The sequence below is a fragment of the Dasypus novemcinctus genome, chromosome 9, assembly GCF_030445035.2.
Source record: "Dasypus novemcinctus isolate mDasNov1 chromosome 9, mDasNov1.1.hap2, whole genome shotgun sequence".
NCBI classification, from domain to species: domain Eukaryota; kingdom Metazoa; phylum Chordata; class Mammalia; order Cingulata; family Dasypodidae; genus Dasypus; species Dasypus novemcinctus.
The window spans coordinates 81,446,718-81,473,239 of record NC_080681.1 but is presented as its reverse complement, the minus strand read 5'-3'; the positions used below and the strand labels follow the sequence as shown (position 1 = coordinate 81,473,239).

General features: G+C 37.8%; 1 protein-coding gene across 1 annotated transcript in view; it reads left to right on the top strand.

Annotated features, from left to right (window-relative positions):
• RNF11 (ring finger protein 11) overlaps positions 1-25,871 on the top strand; it is a 52,559-nt gene extending 26,688 nt beyond the window's left edge. The window contains exons 2-3 of the mRNA XM_004476518.5: positions 21,363-21,532; positions 23,893-25,871. Of these exons, the coding sequence (XP_004476575.2) occupies positions 21,363-21,532; positions 23,893-24,064 (342 nt within the window). The 3' untranslated portion in view covers positions 24,065-25,871. The remainder of the gene's footprint in view (positions 1-21,362; positions 21,533-23,892) is intronic.
• The last annotated feature ends 651 nt before the right edge of the window (positions 25,872-26,522 follow it).

The window sequence follows — 26,522 nt, the reverse complement described above, 5'->3', positions numbered from 1 at the left end:
GTTATTTCCCACTAATTCACATATCTTATCTTGTCCAAGTTGCATTGTTGCAGCCTAACAGTCCTTATCTAATAGTATTAACCCTACTTGCTACTCTCAAAAGAATATTAAAGGGAAGTGGATGTGGCTTAAGCAGTTGAGTTCCCGCTTCCCCTGTGGGAGGTCCTGGTTCTGGTCCTGCATGCCACCTAAAAAAAAAAAAACAAAAGAAAACAAACAACAAGCAAAATAAACAAAAAACCAGGGAAACAGATGTGGCTCAAGCAGTTGGGCTCCCATCTACCATATAGAAGGTTCAGGGTTCAATGCCCAGGGCCTCCTAGTGAGGGCAAGCTGGCCCACACGGAGTGCCCAGCCCATGCAGGAATGCTGCCCTGTGTGAGAATGCCACCCCATGCAGGAATGCCACCCAATGTGGAGAGCTGGCACAGCAAGATGACGCAACAAGAGACACAGAGAAAATAAGAAGACGTAGCGAACAGGGAGCTGATGTGGCACAAGAGAATAATTACCTCTCTCCCGCTCCAGAAGATCCCAGGATCGGTTCCCGGAGGCACCTAATGAGAGTACAAGCAGATACAGAAGAACACACAGCAAATCAACACAGAGAGCAGACAAACGGGGGGGTGAAGTTAAAGAAATCTTAAAAAAAAAACAAAAACCAGCTCAGGGAAGCTGGTGTGGTTCATTGGTTGAGTGCTCACTTCCCACATACATGGACCCAGGGTCAATCCCTAGCCCCTGGTACCTTAAAAAAAAAAATTAGAGAATATTAGAAGGAAACAGCTATAGCTCAGTGGTTGAGCACCTGCTTCCCATATATAACATCCTGGGTTTAATTCCTGGTATCTCTTTAAAAAAGAAAAAAGAATCTTAGACCAATTCATTACTTATATTTCAAAAATGGACTTAGACTTATCTGTGAAAGTCATGTTCTCAGCAGCATTTAATATGTATTGTGACTCATCTCATTTTTTTGATTCAGCTTTTTATAAATTGTGTTTTCTGACAGTTACTTGTGCTTTTAAAATTAGCCAATCACTCCGTGACACCAACTTGGTAAAGGTTACTTTCCTTTTTATTATAAAATAATTGCAAATTAAATATAGTTATATATAAGTAAAGAAAAAAATGTAACTCACATTTTCAATATTTTAATGCAACCGGAGTTAACATATTAGTGTATTTCTTTATGGTCTTTTTCTGAAAGCACATGATTTTTAATATATATGTAATAGTACTCTATGATTTTATATCCTTTTTATTTAATAAAGGTTGTTTTATAAGCATTTTCTCATGTTGCTGCATATTCTCCAGAGTTATAATATTTTAAAAGCCGTTAAATATTCCACTAAGTCTATATATTATTGTTCTCCTGTATATTTAGGTTATTTGCACCCCACCCCATTCCCCAAATAAAAAGCACTGTAGTGAACATCATTGTGAATTAAAGCTTTTCAATTTCCATTTTTTTGATTAGTAAAGCAAGATAAATTTCTTGATTCCTGGTAGTGGTAATGAAGGTAGTAGAAGTAGATGGTGGGATATGTTTCTTATATAAAAATTATGCCAGGGAACGTTTTATGAGATTAGCATCCTGACTTGTATATAACTGACTGAGAGACAGATATTTTTGCATAGCGCAACTTTACATTTGTGTTCTCAAAAAAATTTTTTTTTAATTTATTTTTATTTATTTCTCTCCCCTTCCCCACCCCCCAGTATCTGCTTTCTGTGTCCATTCGCTGCATGTTCTTCTGTGTCCGCCTGTATTCTTGTCAGTGGCACCCGGAATCCATGTATCTTTTTGTTGCGTCATCTTGCTGCGTCAGCTCTCGGTGTGTACGGCACCATTCCTGGGTGGGCTACACTTTTTTTGAGCTGGGTGGCTTTCCTTATGGGGCACACTCCTTGTGCATGGGGCTTCCCTACGCGGGGGACACCCCTGCATGGCACAGCACTCCTTGCGTACATTAGCACTGCGCGTGGGCCAGCTCATCACGTGGGTCAGGAGGTCAGTTTGAACCTTGGAACTCCCATGTGGTAGGCAGATGCTCTATCTGTTGGGCCAAATCCGCTTCCCTGTGTTCTCATATTCGTAATTTTTAGATTGTGACATGGAAAAAATCTTCGGTAATCTTAACTTTTGTTTCATTTATATCTGTTTTATTGAGATCAGGTTAGGGAGTTTTGTAGGTTTTTGTTGTTGTTGTTTTTGAGTTAAATTACCAAAAGAATTTAAGCACTCTGTATTCCATAATCCGATAGTCTTCATTTCTCTTACTAGTTAAAACAGTGCTCTTATGATGACTCTGGAATGGAGCTTGGGGAAAAAAATCTTACAGCAAGATTATACCTGATATTCTTCTTCCACAATTGGAGGTGCCAACACTTGACAAAATCTGAGTAGCCTAGGAGACAAATAACAACATCGCACTGTTTAGTAGTCTTAGTATTGGAATTCTCAGTATCTGTGTCTTAAGGGAGTTATCGTAAGACAACCATGATGTTTCTCATTTCCTATGTTAGGATGTTATGGGAAATAACACAAACAATTAGAAGTCAAATAAGTAATAAAGATATAGCACTGAATGAATAGTGCATTAACAGAAAGGAACCACCAGGGTAGATTATAACTGATCTGACTAGAGAATGTGGAAAACCTCTCCTAGGTCAGGATATCCTTAGGCTTCCTCAGAAGACACAGGTTGCTTCAGATAAGTGGTCGTCTAAGAGCTTTGCTCCTTTCACTTCCACCCCAGAATGTTTCACTAAGCTTCTAGGAAAGAGCTCATTAAAATGTAGGCCTTTTCAAGACAATTCAGTGGGCAAGAAATCTTTTCAGTATGTGGCACTAGGATAACTGGATAGCTACACATATACACAAAAACTAACTCAAAAATCATTCCTAGACCTAAATGTAAGAGCTTAAAACTCTTAGAAGAAAGTATAGGAGTATGTCTTCATGACTTTGGGTTAGTCAAGGCCCTCTTAGATATGACGCCAAAAGCACAAATAACAAAAGAAAAAAATAGAAATATTGAGTATGATCAGAATTAAAAACTCTATCTTAAAGTACACTGTCAAGAAAATTAGAAGACCACACAAAGAATGGAAAAAAAATATTTGCAAATCTTGTACCTGAAAAGGTATCCAGGTATCTGGAATTTATTATATAAAGAATTCTAACAATTCATTAAGAAAGACAATCCAATTTTTAAAAGGGGTAAAGGATCTAAATAGACATTTCTCCCACCATTCGCCTTTAGAAAATGCAAAATCAAAACCACAGTGAGATGCTACTTCACATCTTCTAGGATGCCGTAATCAAAAAGATTTGTTTTGACAAGGATATAGCAAATTGGAACCCTCATACACTGCTGGTAAGAATATAAAATGGTACAGGCCTTTGGAGACAGCCTGGCAGTTCTTCACAGTATTACTATATGACCCAGAATTCCCATTCCTAGGTGTGTATGTGTGTGTGTGTGTGTTCCCAAGAAAAATGAAAACATACACCCACCCAAAATCTTGGACACAAAGTTCATAGAAGCAGTATGAGTGGAAATAACCCAAATGTCCATCATCTGATGATTGGATAAAGTATGATATATCCATACAATGGGACATTATTTGCCAATAAAAGGAAATTAAGTTCTGATACATGGTATAATGTAGATGAACTTTTAAAACATTGTGCTAAATAAAAAAAGACAGTCACAAGACCATATAATGTATGATTCCATTTATATGAAATGTTCAGAATAGGCAAATCAATGGAGGTAAAAAGTAGGTTCCCTAGGACAGAGTGGGTTCTGGGGAAACGGGGAATGGCTGCTAATGAGTACAGGGTTTCATTTTGGGGTGACAGATGTTCTAAAATTGATTGTGGTATTGGTTGTACAATATACTGAATATACTAAAAATCATTGAATTGCATACTTTAAATGGGTAAATTGTGAATTATATTTCAATTATCTTTTTTAAAAAAAAACTTGTACTCTATATTATAGTTCCTCAATGCTGAGATGTATTTCTTTAAACTTTTTTTTTAATTAGAATGTATTTAATCATATTCTTAAGGGAGTCTGTCTGTCCCATTTTTCCTCAAAAATGGTTAGAATCCAAGAAATACACCCCCTAAGGAGTTATTTTACATTTTTACAGCTTAAGTTCAGTAGGCTTTGGAGAAAATTGTTTTTTATTGGTAATGTTAAACCTGGCCTTTTAAAAAAAATTTTTTTTTTTTTTAAGAGAAGGGGGCATCTGTTAGAGAGCTTAGTACAATAAATGCAATACCAGATTTCCTGAGCCCTTGGTTACAATAGACATATTCTTTTTGGTATTAATAACTTTTTTTTAAGCATTTATTTTTTTATCCCCAAAGGCTACCTATTTTCTGACTCTGGTTGGTTTTGCAAGGAACCTTGTGCTATTACTCTTAGCTTTCAAATAGGAGACTTATATTTGCAGCTTCCATTTGAGAATTATAGAAAAAATTATTGAAATAGACATTATTATTTTATCTGATAAAGTTCAAAGATAGCGTGCCAAAGTAAGAAAAAATTCTTGGATTATTTGACTGTAACAATGAAGTGTTTCTGACAATAACTCACATACAAGATCCAAAGTAAATCAGAAAATTAGGGATCTATCCCACTGGTAAGCAATTTTTTTGTCAAGTTGGTGTCTTTCCCCTTAGGAAACTAGTTTGCTTGATGGGAAGGAAAAGGTAGTCCAATTTCAGTCTGGGTGAGAAGAAAGTGGCAGTGGTGCTTAGGAGATTATTGTTTTAGACAAAATTACCTTAGATTAAAGACAGTTTATCTTGGTGCTACACGGGTATATTCTCTAACAAGGGTTAGAGTCAGAAAGGCAGTCTCTCATCTCCAAGCGATGGGCTTCATGGTTTTTATTTGTGTGCTTACCTGGTCTGCGTCACTCTGCATTTCTGTTCTCATTTGTCTTTAACCCAGCCAACTTCCTCACAATCTCAGTTTACACATGCCTCTTATTGGTTGCTCTATATCCCTTCAGGTCAGTTCATTCAATTTCCCAATTCTAATTCCTGAGGGAAGAATCTGATTGGCTTCATCCCTCTTCATCATCCAGGAGGAATAAGTCATCAAATGTTGACTAATCTGTGGGTCCCCAGAAGATATATGTCTGTCCCAGAAATTACCAGGTCATGGACAATTGAGGGATAGTAAGAACTGTGGTGAGGTAGTTATCTTCTTTGTTTACTTCTTCTGTATTCCCCTACTAAAGTGATTTAAGCTTTATGAAAGCTGAGACCATATCTATCTTGGTCACCACTATATATCCCCTTTGCCTAAGGGGTTTGGATTGTGATTGGGTGTGCAGTAAAGACCATAGTGGATGCCTCGGCTCAAATTGATTTCAGGTGTCTTGAAGGCTTAAAAGGATGAATAAGCTTATCTATGACTTGCTCATACTGAGTGCCTATAGTTATAATGTCTACCCAACCTATACCCCAAATAGAATATTGTATATAAGCCTGTATACGGAATGCTCAGTGAACATTTATTAATGAAAGAAGCCAGCCTTTTCATTTCTTAAAAAAAACAAAACAAATGCCCAACCCACTTCCCTGGAAGCATTGCTCTTTTTCCATACAAGCCACTCTATCTAATTTGCATGTATTTTCTCATTAAATATAACATCATATCATTTCTTAGTATCATAGATGTGATGCTGACCCTTTTTTCCCTCTGTGTGTGTAATTTTTGTCCTTTATGACTACAAGAACTACATTAATGCTAATTTTTCTAAGTCAGGATTCAGTAAACATCAGAGCCAAAATACATATTGAGACACGATCCATTAAAAAAGAATCCCATTTTGTGGGCTTTAGTTTCAGTCTAGCAAAATCCAGAGAAAACATTCCCAGAAATTTAGACATAGGAGATGCAACTGGGGTGGGGTTGTTGCCAGCAACAGTTTGTAAGGCTGTAAGGAGAAAGATCAGAAAAACTGGCTCTTACTTTTTACTGGAGAAAAGGGTACAGCTTTTGGTGAAAAGCTGCGTTCTTTAGCAATGACTTTATTTTTCCTTCACCACAAACCAGACTTGTACTTTTTCCAAGCCACAGTACATTATTTAGGCACTTCTCCACTGCATTGTCTTAGTTTCTGAAATTGTATCATATTCCCTAAATTGGGTCCAACTGTTAATGCAGTGCCTTTCAGAGGGATGTGTTTTTACACTTTCTGTTTCTGGCATTTACGTTTGTAAACTCCCTTCAATTAGGACCCAAGGTTAATTTATATATGTATATTTGTATATTCATCACATTTTCATCATTTTATAGATACTTCATTATATATTAACTAACAACTAGAATGCTTCAGAGATTTTTCTCATCAAATGGTCAGAACCTTGCTTTTTTTGTGTGTTTTCCCTTTGCTCTACCTGAGCATATTTTGTAATCCTCTTTGTTCCTTCCTATTCTACCTGCATCCGTGATGCTGTTTTTTCCCTTATGTACATTTTAATTTAACATTATTCCTTTTCTTTAAAGCAAATTATTTTTTCCTTGGATTCACTTGTTTTTTGCCTGAAGACTTAAGTGGAAAACTAAGGCATTAAAGAGAAAAAAAAGTGAACTTACTATTTGAAATATATTTCCTTCTCTGGTTGTGAATTCCCCCATTCTCCTTAATAGAACTCACAGGGCAAGTATGTATGTCTCCTGTCAACCCTGAGGAAATGGTAGTTAGGTTACAAATAGGCAGTTGTTTGGCAAGACTCTAAATACATTATTTTTAAGTGGAACTACAGTTGTTTTCTGGGTTTGTATGTCAGTGCCAATATTCCATTACACACTTAAGGTTTGTTTTTTGTGTTTTTTTTAAGTGATGATAAACTTTGCAAACAATAAGACCCTTTATATAACTTCCAAACAGACAGGTAAAGTGAATAGAGCAGTGGACCTAGAATTTGTATTCTATCCAGAGTGATGCAAACTTTGTAACCTTAGAAGACTTCTTTTCTTTACAGTGGAGTAATTTTCATCCCATCTTCAACTGATCTTTAGTAGTAGAATTAGAGTTTAAAATACTAGTAGTACTAGCGGTATATACATAATGCTGTTCACCTTTTACTGTACTTCCCCTTTTCTAATAAATGAGATGGTTGAAATTATATAAAGAACTATAAAAGCAAAAAGGTACCACAGTAGTTGATGGTGTATCACAGGTGCTTTAAGATGAAGCTAGGTCTTAAAGGATAATTTTAAAAGATTGCTAAGTAAATAAGTTAAGGAAGGAAATATACAAAGACACAGAGAGGTAAAAACATGGTGTTTTAGGATATGATCCATTTTTTATGTCATTAGATTAGTAGGGTGGGAAGGGTTGATGTAGGCAGAAATGGGAGAATGAGGCCAGAAAGACAAGGGCCAGATCTCAAAAGGTATATTACCTACTTTGCTATCTGTGATGCCAAACCACTAAAAATGGTTATTGTTAATATTGCATCTTTGAAAACAGGTATCATGATTAAGGACAAATTAGAGGGTATAAAGACCTGATACAGTTTTCTCAATCAAAGGATATTGAAATATTCAATGTGAGAGATGATGAGATAGGTAACTAGGGCAGCAGCAGTGGAAATGGAATGGAAGAGACAAATTTGAAAGATATTTAGGAGGTAGAGTTAACAGGACTTGGACACGTAAGTAGATGATGAGGATGGTGAGCATGGTCAAAGGAATCAGGCAGGACAAGTTAGATGTCAAATGCCTAGTGACATTATAATGTGGCCAAGGTATTGAGCCCCTATCATGGTGGGATTTTCACCTAATATTATCTTAATTATTCCTTACAACATTCACAGGTTCAACGACATTAAGTAGTTTGCCTAAGGTTGTACATGGGATATGTGCTAGAGATAAAATTTTAATCCATGACATTCTGATTCCAAAGTCTATGCTCTTTTCACTATACTTCTCTGGCATTTTTTTTTTTTAAGATTTATTTATTTATTTAATTCCCCCCCTCCCCTGGTTGTCTGTTCTCTGTGTCTATTTGCTGCGTCTTGTTTCTTTGTCCACTTCTGTTGTCGTCAGCGGCTCGGGAAGTGTGGGCAGCGCCATTCCTGGGCAGGCTGCACTTTCTTTCACGCTGGGCGGCTCTCCTTACGGGGCGCACTCCTTGCGCATGGGGCTCCCCAGCGCAGGGACACCCCTGCGTGGCATGGCACTCCTTGTGCGCATCAGCACTGCGCATGGGTCAGCTCCACACGGGTCAAGGAGGCCCGGGGTTTGAACTGCGGACCTCCCATGTGGTAGACGGATGCCCTAACCACTGGGCCAAGTCCGTTTCCCACTTCTCTGGCATTAATCTAGATAGGGAGTACAAAAATTCTGAAAATAAGAAATATTACAGAAATGTGGAAGCAGATGTGGCTCAACTGATAGAGTGTCCGCCTACCATATTGGAGGTTGAGGGTTCAGTACCCAGGGCCTTCTGGCCCATGTGGTGAGCTGACCCATGCTCAGTGCTGCTGCGTGCAAGGAGTGCCTTGTTACACAGGGGTTCCCCAGCTGTAGGGGTGCCCCACGCACAAGGAGTGCACCCCACAAGGAGAACTGCCCTGCGTGGAAAAAGCGCAGCCGGCCCAGGAGTGGCACCGCACACACGGAGAGCTGAGGCGGCAAGATGACCCAACAGAAAGAGACACAGATTCCCAGCGCCTCCTGACAAAAATGCAAGTAGACACAGAAGAACACAATGAATGGACATAGAGATCAGACAAAGGGCGGGGGAAGGGAAGGAGAGAGAAATAAAGCAAAAATAAATCTTAAAAAATGAAGAAATATTATAGAAATGGACATGTTGAGGTTTGTGTGAGATAGGTATATAATTGAAAGAGGAAGTGAACCAGATATTAATTACTTGTTGAAGGCTTTTCAAATTTTCCTTTTTAGTTTTATTATGGCTTAATCACTACCAGTTTTTTCATAGGATGTTTACAAAGTTCTGATATATATATAGATGACATGGATTAGAGACACACAGTGCTTTGATTTAGATCATTCTGCTATCCACTAATGTTTATTTTTGGGTCTCCACTATGTGCCAAATACATATTGAGTAGATAGTGTACATTGGTAAGCCAAACAGATACAGTCCCTGCCCTTATCAAGCTTATAGTCTAGTGGGGAGAAAAAACATTAACAAATAATCACACTTAATTAAAAACTGTGATAAGATCTTTGAATTACATTTTAAGCCCTAGCACTAAATAATACCTTATGAATTGTATTCATAGACATAGAGGTGAGGGCAGCCAGTTGAAATAACAGATTATTCTTGCTGTGATGAGCATCCAAGGATCTCTCCATTGAGGAGTAGCCAATTCCCAAGTTCTTTTGGCCTCTTTATATGCCGATATGCTAAACTTTAATCAGGGACTACCCTTGAAGGCCAGCATTTTCATTAAGTACATTGGTGATTTAGATACTTGTAAATTGATACATCTCTTAGTATTCCTTACTTTAAGTAAAGTGTCCTTGTACATTGAAATGATTAAATTTACAAACATTATTTTCCACAGGTCTTCAAAACCACATCTATTAAGGGTTCACATTGGAGGGGTAGGTACCATTATTGTCCCCATTTTACAGATGGGACATATATAACTCAGAGTTTAATATGTCCAAATTTAGAAAAGATAAAGTTGGGAAAAAAAGTTATTTTAGAAAGCCCATTTTATAATCCAGTTCCTATCTTTATTCTTAGTCTAGCAATAAAATGTCCAGCTAAGTGGATTATTCCAGAAACAAACATATTTGTGCACTTACTGAGTTTTATGGAGCTTTTTTATTTGAATAGCACCTGCTCAGTTTCCTTCTTAACAAATGATGTTGCTTTTTAAAGGATTAATTAATCACCTGTTTGACACATTGGATATGAATTAGAGATTAAATCTACCCCATTTTCCATTTTAGATAGACTCCTTTCTTGTCAAAGTTCTGAGGTTGCCCCAAGAAATTTGCTTAATGTTGATTTTTTTTGGAGATTGAATTATGTCCCCCTACGAGGCATGTTGTGTCCCCCCACGAGGCATGTTGGGGTCCCAAACCCTGGTCCTGTGGGTGTGAACCTATTTGTAAATGGGACCATTGAAAATGTTATTAGTTAGGGGGGTGCCCAAACCAAATGTTAATCTAATATGGCTGAAGACCTTATAAACAAAAGAAACTGGACACAGAAAGAGAAGCCACAGGGAGAAGCAAGACACTCGAAGTCAACCAAACCCAGAAGAGAAGATAGAAGAGGCCACCATAGGCATTGCCATATGACAGAAAAGCCAAGGAAACCTTGCCAACCAGCCATAAAATACCAACCCCTGGAGAAGGCAGACCTTCTAGCTTCTGAAACCTTGAGCCAATAAGTTTGTGTTATTAAGCCAATCCAGTGTTTGGTATTTGTTTTAGTAGCCAGGAAACTAAAACTAAAACAGTTTTCAAACAGTTTCTCTTCATTTAAATAAATATGAATTGGTGTGCAGATCATATAAATGAGCTTGTTTTTGATGGACTCAAATGGCCCATTTTTAAAAGCTTTAATGTTCTTTCAATCATCTTTTTAAAGGAGGGGACTCATAGTGTTACCAGATTCTTTCTAGGTTCTTGACTATGCTCAGAAAAGAATTTCAAGAGCACGGCAGATGAGTTAGGCCAGTAATTTATTCAGGCAGGGAGGGACAAGAAATAGGAGAAAATAGCAGATCATGGGTCCCAGATAGAGAGGAAGGTGCTGAAAAATGATAAAGTGAGCTGATTTACAGTGCAGTTCTCCATTATAGATTATAAATGCCCAGGTTTTACTTGCATGGCCAGCATGGCAGAAGAAAAATGGCGAGAGCAGGCGCAGAAGGCAGAAACGGGTCCAAAGGTGAGAGAGCAGTTCAGGCCTTGTTCCTGCTTTTTGAACCATTTATTATTCCACCTGTTTGCTAATGGCAGGGGAGGAGTTCTACCTGTTTGCTGTTTTGATTGATTACCAACCCCCCCCCCCCCATCAATCCCCCATGAGGGCCCAATGATAAAGTCCTTGGGGAATATCCAGGGCTTCTCCTGGCTTCCAGAGGCAGTCTTTGTTTTGAATGGAGAATCTTGGGGAAGGACTTCCAGCAGCCATCTTGGGGCAGTTTATGTCCACATGGACTTCTTACCAGGTTCCAGATCCATCTGTTGATTCCCTTTCTTACTGGCTGGCTTCAGTAGCTCTTGGCATATAATCATACTCATGTCAGTAATTTATTACAGCATAAGTATACAAAGCAAAATCAGCAAAGCAAAAAGATTCACAGGGAAAAGTCTAGAGGAAGTATTCCATTTTGCTAACTAGAAAATATTATTGGATCTCTAGTTACTAAACAATCAATAACTCCAAAGTACATCATGCCTCTTTTTTTTCTTTAAGTATGATGGGGATAAAAATTTTAAATTAGATGTGTGTGGTAAGAGGGAATGGCCACATCAGTCTTTAAATATCAGGAGGTCTTGGGAAACGGACTGTGGCCCAGTGGTTAGGGCGTCCATCTACCACATGGGAGGTCCGCGGTTCAAGCCCCAGGCCTCCTTGACCTGTGTGGAGCTGGCCCATGCGCAGTGCTGATGCGCGCAAGGAGTGCCGTGCTACACAGGAGTGTCCCCCGCGTAGGGGAGCCCCACGCGCAAGAAGTGCACCCATAAGGAGAGTCGCCCAGCGCGAAGGAGGGAGCAGCCTGCCGAGGAATGGCGCTGCCCACACTTCCCGTGCCGCTGACAACAACAGAAGCAGACAAAGAAACAAGACGCAGCAAAAAGACACAGAAAACAGACAACCGGGGGAGGGGAGGGGAATTAAATAAATAAAAATAAATCTTTAAAAAAAAAAATTGGAAAGGAGGTCTTAGTAATTTCCTTCCTTCTGCAACTTTCTGAAGTTAAGCCTTAACTGAAATTAAAATGTTGAATTACTTTAAATATCTAGAGGGTACTGTTTTAGTATGCTAAAAGTTGCTGGGAGCAATATACCAAATGTGTTGACTTTTATAATGGAAATTTATTAGTTTAAAAGCTTACAATTGTGAGACCCTATAGGTGTCCAAATCAAGGCATCAGGCAAAGCTCTCACCCAAAGGTCAGCTGCTGATTATTCTGGACTCCTGCCACATGACAAGGCACAATGGCAGCTCTGCTGGGCTCTGCCTTCTCCTCTAGGCTCAGTTTCTCCTGGGGCTCAGCTTTGTGTGATCAGGCATATGCCCTGTCTTGCTCCTCCCCCCTTCTCTGGACCTTGTTGCTTCAGCTTCAGGCTGCCCCATCTGTGACCTTTCTCTCTCCTGGCTTTGGTGGTTTCAACTTCTAGAGGCTTCTCACTGTCTCTGCAGCCTTCTTTCTGTGTCTGGCTTTTTTAATTTTCTGTCTTTATAAAAGACTCCAGTAAGAGGATTAAGTCTCATCCAGGGTCCCACAATCTAATCAAAGGCCCTTAACTAAAATAATTTAATCAAAAGGTCCCATCCTATAGTAGGTTTACATGCACAGGAATAGATTAGTTTTAAGAACAGGATTTTCTGGGATCCACTAAGCTTCAAACTCTCAGAGGGACTTAGGAGAGTTCCTTTGGATTAAGAAAAAACATACCAGAGAAGAAAACATCTCCATAATGTAAAATAATCAAAACACAGGGTTATTTTATTCTTTAATGTCTGTAAATAAGGTTTTTCATAAAGTAGAGCTTACCTTTTCTACTCTTCATGTTCTCTGTACACATATATGTGAACCAGAAAGCCAAAAAAATCAGCTTCTTAAAAGCACATGCTTGAAGTTTATTTACTCCAAAGCAGTTTCTTTTTTTTCTTTTTGGATAGCTATGTTCGAGGACTTAGGAGTCCCTTAAATATCCATACTCTTACACCATTTGTTCTAGTGTGACCTCACATGTTATATTGATGTGGGCTATGGGTGGGAGGCTCTTTGTCTCTTCAGAGATAACCTAAACTATCTGTGACTTGTGGGTGTGGGATGATAAAAGGCTGCAGTCCTGCCCTTGGTGACAGTGGGGAGGACTCCAGTCCCAGGAAACAGTTTAACAATGCAAGGTCCATAAACTTTAAGTATTCAGGGGAAATGCAAACCAAATATGCTAAAAGTTTATCTAGAATGCCTGAGGTCCATGCTAAAAGCTTACCTAAGATGTGAAAGATATATATGCTAATTCAAGACTATTGAGAACTGAAACAAAAGGACCATTGGGCCTTTCCTCTCTCTATAAAAGGGACTCAAAAATCTTGTTCCTGGCTCGGGGTTGAAACAGAAAGCTCCCAAGTCCGGCTGGCAGTCAATAAACCATTTTTCCTTCTCAAAATCATTCCTGAGTCCTGGCCTCTCTATACGCAAATAATTGAACCTCTCTTAAGTTCTACAACAATATCCTGGTGTGGGTGGCAGCTAGTTAACACTAGTCAGATGGGGTTGGAATTGAGAGCATTACAAAGGTAGTCTAGACTGGAAATGGTAATCCAAGGGTTGAAGAATTTAGAACTGACGGGTCACAACAGAGGCGAGAGAGTTTCTGGTATTCAGGGATAAACCAGAAAGTCAGGACTAAAGCCAAGAATACAATAGCTCTTCATTAGTCTGCAAGTTAGTCGTTTGATGATGGAGAGAAAAAAATCTCAAAGAAAGGAAAACAAAGGGTCAGACTCATTTACAAATGTTGGCATTTACAGAGTTCTTTAATATTATTTACCATCACCTCATCAACCTTCTAAAGAAGTATTGTTCTCTCCTTTATTCAAATTTATTAAGAGACCTGACTCAAGTCATCACAGTAATTGCAGAGCTGGGTTGCAAATCTAATTGAGACTGAAAATCCTATATTCTTTCTAAAATTGCTGTGTTTTTTCAAACTGCATTCCACTGATTCCTAGGATTCCGTGAAGGTGTTCCAGGTGGGAATGGGACACATCATCCCTAGGTCATTTTCCATCCAAGCCCCATTCCACCAAAGTAGCTAAATTTTAAATACTGGCATTACAAATAAGATTTCCTTTGGGGGGAAAAAAAAAGTTTTGCTCTTTTAAATTTTTTAAATCCTCTGGATTAGGAGACTAAGTTACATTTCAGACCAGATAGTTTGATAAAAAAGTGACACTGGACAACAGAAATCCCAAAGACAGTTAAAGGAAAATCTGTCTCTGTGGATCTGAGTTTAAGTAGCAACAGAATTTGACCTTCCCTCAGTCTTATGGGAAGAACTACTAAAGTAGCTTGCAGGAGTTCTAAATAAAGCAAAGACAAAAAAGATGGGATTGGAATTTGGAGTTTATTATCAACAATGTAATCTAGCTCATAGGGTTCAATTAAAGAATAGATTTTAAATTCCTTTAATAATTCTTTTTTTTTCTTTTTTAAATATTCCTTGAAATTCTTAATTCTAGAAATTATTGAAATTATAAAAATGGTCTTTAACACAGATTTTAAAACCTTTATAGAATTAACATATTAGAAATGTATTATTTTGATGGCTTTTTTTTAATGGTTAAAAAGTTCTTTTTTTATGGTTCTCCTTTTTTAATGAAAATTTTTTATTGTCTTTTTTCTTAATGATACATAGATTACACAGAATGTTACATTAAAAAATATGAGAGTCCCATATACCCCACTTCCCACCCACCCCCAATTCCTCCCACATCCAACAACCTCTTTCATCAGTGTGGCACATTCATTACATTTGATAAATACATTTTAGAGCGCTGCTACACTGCATGGACCATAGTTTACATTGTAGTTTATACTCTCCCCCAGTTCATTCAGTGGGCTATGGCAGGATATACAATGTCCTGCATCTGTCCCTGCAACATCATTCAGGACAACTCCAAATCCTGAAATTGCCCCCATATCACAATTCTTCCCTCCCCCTACCCTCAGCAGCTTCCATGGCCACTGTCTCCACATCAACAATACAATTTCTTCCATTGCTAGAGTCACAATAGTTCTATACAAGAATACCATTAAGTCTACTCTAATCCATATTTTATTCCTCCATCTTGCGGACCCTGGGATGGCACTGTCCACTCCACCTCTAAACCGAGAAGGGGCTTATATTCCACATGGCTGTTGGATGAGGTTCTCCTGCTTGTAATTGTAGACTCTTTCAGTTTCCTAGTATGGTGGTTGACCATCCTCACCTCCCTGGTAGCTGACCTGGGTAAGTCCAACGAATCAGAGGGTATGTGTTACAACTCTGCTGAGGCTCAGGGCTCAGCTGGCACATGGACAGTGCAGAGATTCAAGTCTCCTGAGCATACACCAATCCCAGTGCCAACCACAGGTTCAGTAAAAGTGACAGAAGAGGCATGTGTAGAGAGGTCACAACTGAGTCTAACTCCATCATACTTGCAAAAACAAATTCCAAAGTAGGGCCCCCTGGGAAGCCACTGAACTCCAGAGCCATCTGCCGTGACTGTAGGACCTGTATGTCTCTGTAACCCTCAGGACCACCACTACCTGGGGTTGTATCTACTTTGGCTGTCTCTGGGATCCTGCTGAGATGTGTGTAAGCGTAACCCCTCTGATGACCTCCCAACTCATTTTGAAGTCTCTTAGCCATATAAACTCATTTGTCTTTACCATTTAATTTACCAAATTAAAAAAAAAAAAGGATATAGACACTGAGAAAGGAATGGAAGAGATTGTCTTGCCACTGTACATACAGGGCAACACCTGTTACAGCAATGAAAGGTAAAATGTTAAAAACAAAGTTTTATGATATTTTTCATTTTTTAATACCCCAGTTTATTTTAGTTTATTTTAGCTTTTCTAAATTATTATGTATTCTATTTCTAATCTTTAAACCTATCGTTACGGTTTCATTTTCCTACGAATTGAATTTGGCAATATATTAGGCTTCATTTTTTAAGACGTTTTGTATCACAGAGGGGTTCAACTATGGCAGGGGAGGAGCACTGGTGTTGGGGTGTTATTGATGGCAGATGCATGGGTGGGAGGGAGTTCTCCAGGGCATGAATATAGGGTATATAAATGTTTGGATGTTCGTTGGGTATTGTCATAGTACGTAGAGTTACACATGACAACTAAGGGAGTGCTGAGTTCCCATCTGGGTGAGCTCTGTCTCATTCCCCAGTGGAACAGCAACAGTCCCCCAAGTGCAAAGGCAAAGGCCAGTGAAGAAGGATGATCCAGTGATGGGCTCTTGATACTGATGACTATGCTTATGAGCCTGTGTGCTTGAAATTTCAACCAGGCCTAGAGCTTCAGAGTGCCTAAGTGCCTACATGTTGCTCATATGTGCCACTCTTTAAGCAAAACAGCATGTAAATGCATTGCCTTCCCCCCAGCCTGGGACATGACTCCTGGGGATGAGCCTCCCTGGTGCTGAGGGATTATTACCAATCACCAGCTGGTGATGCAACTAGAAAAAGACCTCGAATAAAAGGGGGAAATGATAAAAAGTTCTTTATTGTAAAATTGTAAAATAAACAGAAAAATAGATTGGAAGAAATTATAATTTTTAAGAGACTACAAGGTGAGGGTCAATTTATTATAATCAGTTATAAAAATGCATAGCAACAAACCTTTATAAATGTAAATAATTAAAATATAGAAATTAATTGTAATTCTAATTTTTATATTACAGCTCTAAGTATTGGACATAATAACTTCTAAGAATGAAATAAATTTTTGGTTTGGTTATTTAATTTCCATTTAGGCCATAATTCTTTATAGATAATCAAATTCCTATTTGAGAGTTCTTCACATTTTATTGGAATGAATTACAGCAGATAACAATTTGCCACCTCATTTTATAAAACAGAAAAACTCAAAATCTTGTTCAACAGTAGTCATGCTAAATCATTATTAATCCGGATAGATTATTTTAATTAAAGAATATGAATAAGAAAGGGTTGAAGAAAAATGAAGTATCCAAATATATATCTCTTCTTTGGTCTTCCTCAATTAAAAACAAGTGTTTAAAAAAAAAAAGCAAGTGTTTATTTTGTATGAAAAAAGTTGCAGAAAACTCATCACAAGAACAATCTGCCAGTTGCACTGAGTAATTGTAATTACTGTTCATATACTGTAATGCTGTTATTTTACATTTATCTGGTCCACTCCAGCTCTTTTTTGTTTACGATTTGCATGGAATACCTTTTTCCAGCCTTTAACTTTTAACCTGGTTATGTTCCTTACATCTGATGTGGGTCTCTTGTAGACAACATACAGACTGCTCATATTTTTTTATCCATTCTGTCCGTCTGTGTCTTTTGATTGGGGAGTTAAATCCATTAACATTCAGTGTTATTACTGTAAAAGCATTACTTCTTCCATTTTGTCCATTGACTCTGTTTTCATATTGTTCTGTTGTCTGTCTGCTTATCCTTTAGTTTACCCTTCCTAATAATCTTCATTTTAAACTCTTCTCCAGATCTCTTGCCCTTGTTTTCCCCTTGCAGGCTGCAGCATCGTCTTTAGTATCTCTTGCAAATCTGGTCTTTTGGTAATATATTCTATCAGTTTATGTTTGTCTGTGAAGACTTTGAACTCACCTTCATTTTTGAAGGACAGCTTTGCCAGTTACAGAATTCTTGCCTGGCAGTTTCTCTCTTTTGGTACCTTTAATACATCGTACTACTTTCTTCTCTTCTCCGTGGTTTCTGATGAGAGGTCAGCACTTAATCTTATCGAGTTTCCCATTGGATGTGATGCTTTGCTTTTCTCTTGCTGCTTTCAAAATCCTCTCTTTATCTTTGATACTTGTCATTCTGAATAGTAGGTGTCTTGGGGTAGGTCTGTTTGGTTTTACCCTGTTTGGGGTGCATTGTCCTTCTTGGATATTGATATTTATGTCCTTCATAAGGGTTGGAAAGTTTTCAGTCATTATTTCCTCAAATATTCTTTTTGCCCCTTCTCCATTTTCTTCTCTTTCTGGGACACCAATAATGAGAATGTTTGTGTATTTTGAGTTGTCATTCAATTCCCTGAGACTCTGTTCCATTTTTTCTATTCTCTTCTTTTTCTGTTCTCCTGTCTTTTCCAGTTCAGATGTTTTGTCTTTGAAATCACTAATTCTGTCTTCAAGCAATTCAAACTTGCTCTTATGTGCCTCTAATGTATTTTTAATCTCATCCATTGTGTCTTTCATTTACTTTTCTTTGCAGGTTTTTAAATTGTTCTTTAAGCTCTTCCAGTGGCTTCTTAATATCCTTTATTTCTTTAGTCATATTTTCTTTAAATTCTTTGTGAAGTGATTTAGGAGAGTTGTGTGATTATCACTGATTAATTGTATTAAATCCTATATATCTTCGGGATATTTGGTTTGCTTTTTTGACTGGGCCATGTCTTCATGTTTTCTGGTATGGCTTATAATTTTTGCTGATGTGTAGGCATCTGAATATGTTGGTGAATTTACTCTGATGGCTAATTTCTCTCTATTGCCTATTGTTTGTTTTTTCTACAGCTGTTCTTTGATATTTGGTTCAACTTATTTTTAGTCTTTAAAATTACCCAGGTTAAGTTTTCAAAATCAGGCCAGGGACTCACTAGTGGGGCACAGATTTTCTCCCAGGGGTTGGATACAGAGAGCGCAAACAGTTGAATACAGAGAGCATGAACAGTTTTTGTCCATGCAGTTTCCAAACCAACGATGGCACTGGTCAGTGCACCTTTCCAGGGAAGTCTCGGCTTTCCTGTGTGCCTGTGTTGAACCTCCAGATTGGAGATCCAAAGCAGGCTCCGCTGCCTGAATTCACTGAAGAAAAGCACCCCAACCTCCCCTCCCTTTTCCCTTGAAACAGCTGACAGGGAAGATGTCTGTTCCCTCTCTGTCAGCTACAGTGAGCCAGGTGTTTTACCCCAGCTTATTATCTTGAGGGTGGTGGAGGAGAGCATTTCCTGGCTGCCACAGGTGTTTGGTATCTCACATTTGTTGTTTTGGCTTCTTCATCTCTCTGGCCCTCACCCTTCTGGAAGTTGTGTAGCACTGTCCTGGTCTGCTGACCCCCAAAAGCATGTCCCTTGGACAGCTTTTGGCACTTTCTCCATTGTTTTTGTGAGAGCATTCAGCTCTGCCTGTTAATCCCTTGCCATCTTCCCACAATCCTCTTGATGGCTTTTTAAAAAATGTCATTTCAAAATGCAACGAATATACCACACTAATGAAAGAAGTTGTTGATGTGGGAGGAGTGAGGGGTGTGGGGAGTGGGGCATGTAGGAATTTCCTATATTTTTTAATGTAACATTTTGTTGGATCGATATATCTTTTAAAAATAAATAAATATATTTAAAAATAAAATAAATAAAATGTCATTCTGTGTACTGTTCTCTAAAGTAATGGGTAAGTCCAAGTCTTTTAACTCACAATAAAATCTCCTATCTCCTTGTTAGCAAGCCAGTCAAGTATAGTATAGTGAAAATTACTGGAGACCCAAATGCTAATTCCAATATTGCCAGTAACTGAGTAACTGTAGGCAAACTTGTACCTTATTTTCCACCCTATTAAAAGGGTAGTTGGTCTTAAATGACTTCTAAGACACTTAAAAAAATTATTCTTTATGTCTGACAGAGTTCAATCCATTTTATAAAATTAATTTTTTAATGTTTTTCTACAGTCATGTATTAGAGTCAGAATAATAACAACTAACATTTATTTATTGAGTATATATGTGTCTGGGACTATATCGAGGGCAACTCTAGCAATTCCCTTTTTTTTTTTTTTTTTAAAGATTTATTTATTTATTTAATCTCCCCCCCCCCCCCCCCCCCCCCCCGCCCCCGGTTGTCTGGTTGTCTGTTCTCTGTGTCTTTTTGCTGCATCTTGTTTCTTTGTCCGCTTTTGTTGTCGTCAGCGGTACGGGAAGTGTGGGCGGGGCCATTCCTGGGCAGGCTGCACTTTGTTTTGGGCGGCTCTCCTTATGGGTGCACTCCTGGCGCGTGGGGCTCCCCTACGCGGGGGACACCCCTGCGTGGTGCGGCACTCCTTGCGTGCATCAGCACTGCGCATGGGCCAGCTCCACACGGGTCAAGGAGGCCCGGGGTTTGAACCCCGGACCTCCCATGTGGTAGATGGACGCCCTAACCACTGGGCCAAGTCTGTTTCCCGCAATTCCCATTTAAATCTTACAGTGATTCTAGTATTATAGTAATTTACACATAGAGAACCTGAGGCTCAAAAAGGTTAAATAATTTGTGGTTATAAGCTATAGCTAATAAGTGGCAGAGCTACCACAGCAACCGGGTCTTTTTTAATTCTGAACCATGAAAATTCTCTGCAATGAATTTTTGCTTACTAGGTGTAGAACCTTGAAATGATGGCTATCTAAACCAGAAGTGCCACAGGAATATGATTGCAGAGCCATATTTGTGGTCTTTAATAATCGAAAGGGTCATGTGACTTTTATATGCCCTATAAAGCCTGGTAAATAAGGTTATTTTTCTAAAGCAGAAAATAACGTTTTGAATATAGATATTGCGTATGAAAAATTCTGAGTTTGAGCTACAAGCTGAAAATGTTTTTGTGTGTATAAAGTTCATTTAAAAGGAAATATTCATTAACAGAATAATTCTCTATAAGGCAATAAAAGAATTGCCTGTAGTTTGGTTGCTAAAGGTTGTAGGACTGAAAGAAAGGTTTTAAGATGTACTAGAGAAATGCAGTGAGTTCATCTACCTGAGTGAAAAGAAATGATAGGCTTTTCTCAGACTGTTTTTGGCAATATTGAAGAAAGATGGTGTCATTTGACTCATTTAGTTTTCAGACATTTAGAATATATAGCCAAAGCCTAAAAGGAGTTTTACAAATGAAAGTTTATATCAACAGTATCCAATCTTTTGGACTAAGTTAGATCTGTAATGACCAGTTTTAATGTAATTAAATACAGAGGCCACACATTGTAACCTATAGACTATTGTTAGCTTATTGAATACAATCCAGTTTGTTAATTGCATGGCAGCTCTATTTGTATTGATTTATCTATTTATGTTTCAGTAATAAATATATCAGGGTTAAACAGTCTTCATGTGGAAATGCTTCAATTAATATTCCATGCAAGTTTTTCAGGGAAACCTGTGACTAATATCCTCTTAAAAAGTAGGTCAGAAATCTAAAGGTGAATTTTTTTGGGGTGTATGTGTTTGTATTTCCAATAGCTGAAGCCAGGGTGAGACAGAATCACCACCTCTTCCCATGGTTCCCCTTTCCCTGACCCCCACTTTTCACCACTCTACAGGGGGGAGGGGAGGGGGGAGGAAGAAAGAAAAAAATACTCCCCAGAAAACAGGTTTTTAAAAAATAATTCTTTCCATTTTTAAAAAAATATTTAGGAACAAGTTCCAGTTCCAGTCTATCATCCAACACCTAGCCAGACTCGGCTTGCAACACAGCTGACTGAAGAGGAACAAATTAGGATAGCTCAAAGAATAGGCCTTATACAGCATCTGCCTAAAGGAGTTTATGACCCTGGAAGAGATGGATCAGAAAAAAAGATCCGAGAGTAAGTTTTAATACATATATACATATTTCTAAGGTCTATATTTAGCTATTTGCATTTGAAAAATATTTTGCTTCATTTTTACCACCTTAGATGCCTCCCTCATCTCTCTGCTTATTGTCTACTCTCTGTGTCTGCTCATTGTGTCTACTTGTTATCTGTTCATCTTTTTTAGGAAGCACTGGAACTGAACCCAGGACCTCCCATGTGGGAGGTGGGTACCCAGCCACTTGAACTACATCCACTCCCTGCTCATTGCGTCAACTCATTGCATCTGCTCATCTTCTCTAGGAGGCACCAGGACCTCCCATGTGGGAGGCGGGTACCCAATTGCTTGAGCTATATCTGCTCCCCTTTCTCCTTCATTTTGAAAGTTGCATATTTAATACATGAATACCTCCAAGTTTCATGTAAGAGAATGTTAGATGCAATTAAGAATTTTCATATAAAAATAGCTAAGAAATGATGGCATAAATTCTCACCTTTTTATACATTGCTTGTCCAGTTGGATAACAGTTGATACCAGTTTAAAAGCAGTCACCTATGTTTGATTATGGTTAAAAACTAGATACAAACACTACTGGTGGCCTTAGCTGGGTTTTGGAAAGCAGTTTGGTAATGTGCAATGCTCTGTACCCTTTGAGACAATAATTTTAGGGGTCTATCCCAAAATGTGTGTCTCACTCCTACCCCTAGAGCTTTATGCACAAAGATATTCACTGCAGTCTTATTATTTACTGAAAAAATACAAGTCACATAAATGTTCAGCAGTTAAGGTATAGTTAAGTAAATTGTGGTAGAAGACGACTTTGTTAGGTTGGACAGACTTTAAAGTTGTTTGCTAAGGGTTTTTAGTGGCATGGGGAAAAAAAAGAGTACAGAAATATATATGTATTAAAATTAAAATATGCACAGAGAAATAACCAGAAGGATCTCTATATTGGTGTAATTGTGGGTAATTTTCCTAATTGGGAATGGGGAGAGTGGGACATACAAAAAGTATTAAGAACTGCTTTTTCAACAGTATTAAAATTTTTATTTACAATGCCAAAGAAGAAAACTTTCTGTGTAAGTTAATATTTCAGTGAATTTTATCTACTTCTTAATTTGCAAAATAATTTTATTTTTTTATTTTTTAAAGATTTTATTTTTTTTATTTATTTAATTCCCCTCCCCTCCCCCGGTTGTCTGTTTTCTGTGTCTTTTTGCTGCGTCTTGTTTCTTTGTCCGCTTTTGTTGTCGTCAGCGGCACGGGAAGTGTGGGCGGCGCCATTCCTCGGCAGGCTGCTCCCTCCTTCGCGCTGGGCGACTCTCCTTATGGGTGCACTCCTTGCGCGTGGGGCTCCCCTACGCGGGGGACACCCCTGTGTAGCAGGGCACTCCTTGCGCGCATCAGCACTGCGCATGGGCCAGCTCCACACGGGTCAAGGAGGCCCGGGGCTTGAACCGCGGGCCTCCCATGTGGTAGACGGACGCCCTAACCACTGGGCCAAAGTCCGTTTCCCTGCAAAATAATTTTATTAAGCCTGATAAATTGAGGATAAAATTTTAACTTTTGTCCTAAGGCCCATTACTCTGTATGAGAATACTTAATGAGGACAGCCATTCTTCTGTTAGATTGAGAATGGCCTCACCAACACAGACATAATCCAGTTTACTAGGTTGATGTTAAATTTGGCTGTTTGAACTACATAAACATGTTACAGAAATCCATAGCACAATTTCATGCTAGTACTTAAGAGCATATTCTCTCTAGAATAATAACTTCTGAGACACTACAGAATGAGTTGCTTCTTGAAGCTGTAGAAATTGCCATGAAGTTGAAACAGGTTAATGAGGTGAAGAGAGCTTTAGAAGGTTAAACCCTAAAGCACACTATCGGCTGAAATCAATGGTTCTGTTTTTAGATAGTTATCAAAATGATCATCATTAAACTGGTTCCAGGGCTTACACTAAAAAACTAAGTACAAGGAAATAAGAAAAAATTATATAAAGTTTGGTTAACTATTCAAGTTGACCTAACTGGTGCTTTCCTACTTAAGGCATCGACTTCAGTAATGCGTAACTATTTTACAAGCAACATTCTAGAGGTGAATTTGATCCCCATGTAGTTTGTTTCCCCTTGTCTGTTGATTGCTGTCAAACTCTGCTAATTCCCAGGGGAATGGAAAAAAAGAATGTGGGTGGACCAATACTTACTAGGAGAATGGTTCAATTTGCATGCTTTGGCGGTGGGATAGCAGGTAAGCATTTTAATGTGTAGCTCAGATTATTACTGTCTTTCTAATGGAGTTTTAAAGAGTATTTTTGATACGTCACTTTTCTAAAAGTGCTTACTGATTTCTTTCCCTCACTTCCAACAGGTGTGTGATCTGTATGATGGACTTTGTTTATGGGGACCCAATTCGATTTCTGCCGTGCATGCACATCTATCACCTGGACTGTATAGATGACTGGTTGATGAGATCCTTCACGTGCCCCTCCTGCATGGAGCCAGTTGATGCAGCACTGCTTTCGTCCTATGAGACTAATTGAGCCAGGGTCTCTCATCTGACACTTCAAGTGAACCATCATTTTTGGTGGTTTTGATCTTTTGTCACTGAGCCCAAAGAGCCAGGGATTAGGAATTAAGATCATGCACAAAAGTTTCCTAAAAATTCCTGAATGGCTGCAGATGTTGAGGGAAAGTACGTGATATTTTAGAAACTTAGGGGGGAAAGTAGGATGGTATTTTTATGTAAAGCCTTGACCCAGTGTTTAAAAAATATAATTGTATTTAGATCTTGTTATTGCTCCAGTACATAGGAATTGTGTAAAGTGTTACAGCAGCTGTATATGTTTAAATTGTGTGTGTTGAAGATTTAATTAGAAAAAAGATAGTGGTTATTTTTCCTAAATGAAATAACTCTTACCCATCCCCCACCACTCCCAATTCTTTTCTGAAGTTGCAGGCATTTGGGTCAAGGTTTTATTAAAAGCTACATTTTATAACACTGGCACACACACAAAAAAAGTAGTTTTAAGCTTGTTTGCACAGTTCTTTTTTTCCATTGGAAATGGAATCCATTGCCTTAGGTCTTCTTAAATAGTGTATTATTATCGTTGGGGCTGGCTCTATGCTTGAAAACCAGTTTATTTATAACCTGTTTAAAGTGCTATATTCTGTTTGCAGTTAGGAAATGCAGAATTCAAAGTGATCTCCTAGCTCATAAGCAAACTGAGATGCATTATCCCTTTTCTATTAAAAAAATGAGTTGTGTCAAGAAGCCAAATTGTAGTAAAGTAGGGTGTAATATTACCCTTTCTTATGTGGTTTATCTAATTATTTTGGTTAATATGGTGATAATTAAAAGTCAAGATAAATTTTAAACGTTAAGATTTCTGATTTATGAGTGAATTATGCCACCATGCTGATGTAAAAATTAAAGTGGCACATGGTGAAACTTAAAGAGAAAAATTGTTCCTCAGTGGTAACAATTTTCATTTATTTTTTTCCCTATGCCCTCCCTCCCTTTTGTCTTGAACCTTAGCAAAAGGATACTGCATCTCTTATTACTGTAGTACTGAGGTTATTGAAGTTATATAAACACATCTCAGTCTGTTTCTTGGAAAGGTGTCTGTTAAGTCCTGCTAGCTGACTGACAGACAAATATACATAGGCAAAGAGAATTAAGATCAATGTATTTCATGTTTTGCACACAAATGCAGTTGGTATAACCACATGACTTCATAGTTGTGATCTCAAAAAAGAAAGAATTCCACCTTTCATCTTTTTCTTGGAGTTAATATAAGAATACTCTGAATCTCTAAGCTTTTGAAGCATTTTTGATAGAGATGGTCTAGTAAAGATTTAGTAGTAATGTTTTATCCATTTAGCATGTGTTTATTTTCCCTTATGTACTCTCAGAAGTGACTTATTTGTTCAGCTCAGTGATATTACAACTGAAAAAAAATCATTCATTAGCAAAAAGAGAAGCAGTCTAAACCTAACAAAGAAATCAGAAATGTATCTTATTATTGGTTATTTTATATTGAGTTAAATATTTGAACTCTAACACTTTTCTACATACGAAACACAAGTATCTTGAAGGTTCTTCATAATTGCATTATAGAGGAATTCAGTATGTCATCATTACTTTCTAAAGAAGTATGATTTGACTATAGTATCATATGTTGGTTAATTTCTTTATAAGCCCCATGATGGAAAGACTTAAAGATGAAATTGAGAAGAGTTGAAAGAAATTAGATTATCAGGTTCTGTTAAATTGTTATATGTATCTTGCTTAAGTTTTTGTTCATTAATTTATATCCATCCAATTACATAAAGCAAATTTAGATGAAACACCTGAAGTCGTGCAGTATTTTCAGTAATAATACACTTTCATCCTTGTGTTTTCTATTTAAGCATGATTTCTATGTCATCAGGTATCATAGCCAGACTTTTTTTTTTTCTAGATTGTTAAACTTGGTAAATTACTTTTTAAAAAAATCAACCTCCATGCTATTGTTAGTCTGTCTTTATTATTAAGCTTGTTTCACAGAAGTTTGACAGTAAGTTTGAAAGAACCAGTATTGAGCTGAAAGCTTTTTTATAGGCACGTTGTATTCTTTAGCTTGATCTCCATATACCATATTAAATTAGAGTTGATTATAAGAATATTTCCCCAAATTATCTAATCCTTTCTTTAAAATGATATATAAACTTAATTATCTAATTACTTTCCTGTCCCTAGGTATATATGCCTATGAGAAGTGTATATTATTTTTATCTTGATACTTTATACCATCTAATAAATCACATACTTAGAAGCTTAATAACTTAAAAAATTACTAAAGCCAGATAAATAATGGGTGAACCATATTTAGATTTGGGCAAAATGTGTTCAAACTTGGCTTTTTAAATTTTTTAAAATTCTAAATAAACTTCAGGATTTGAAATGCCTGAAAAGCCTGACTAGAAAAAATTAAAGAATATTTTTCTTGTAAATGCAAA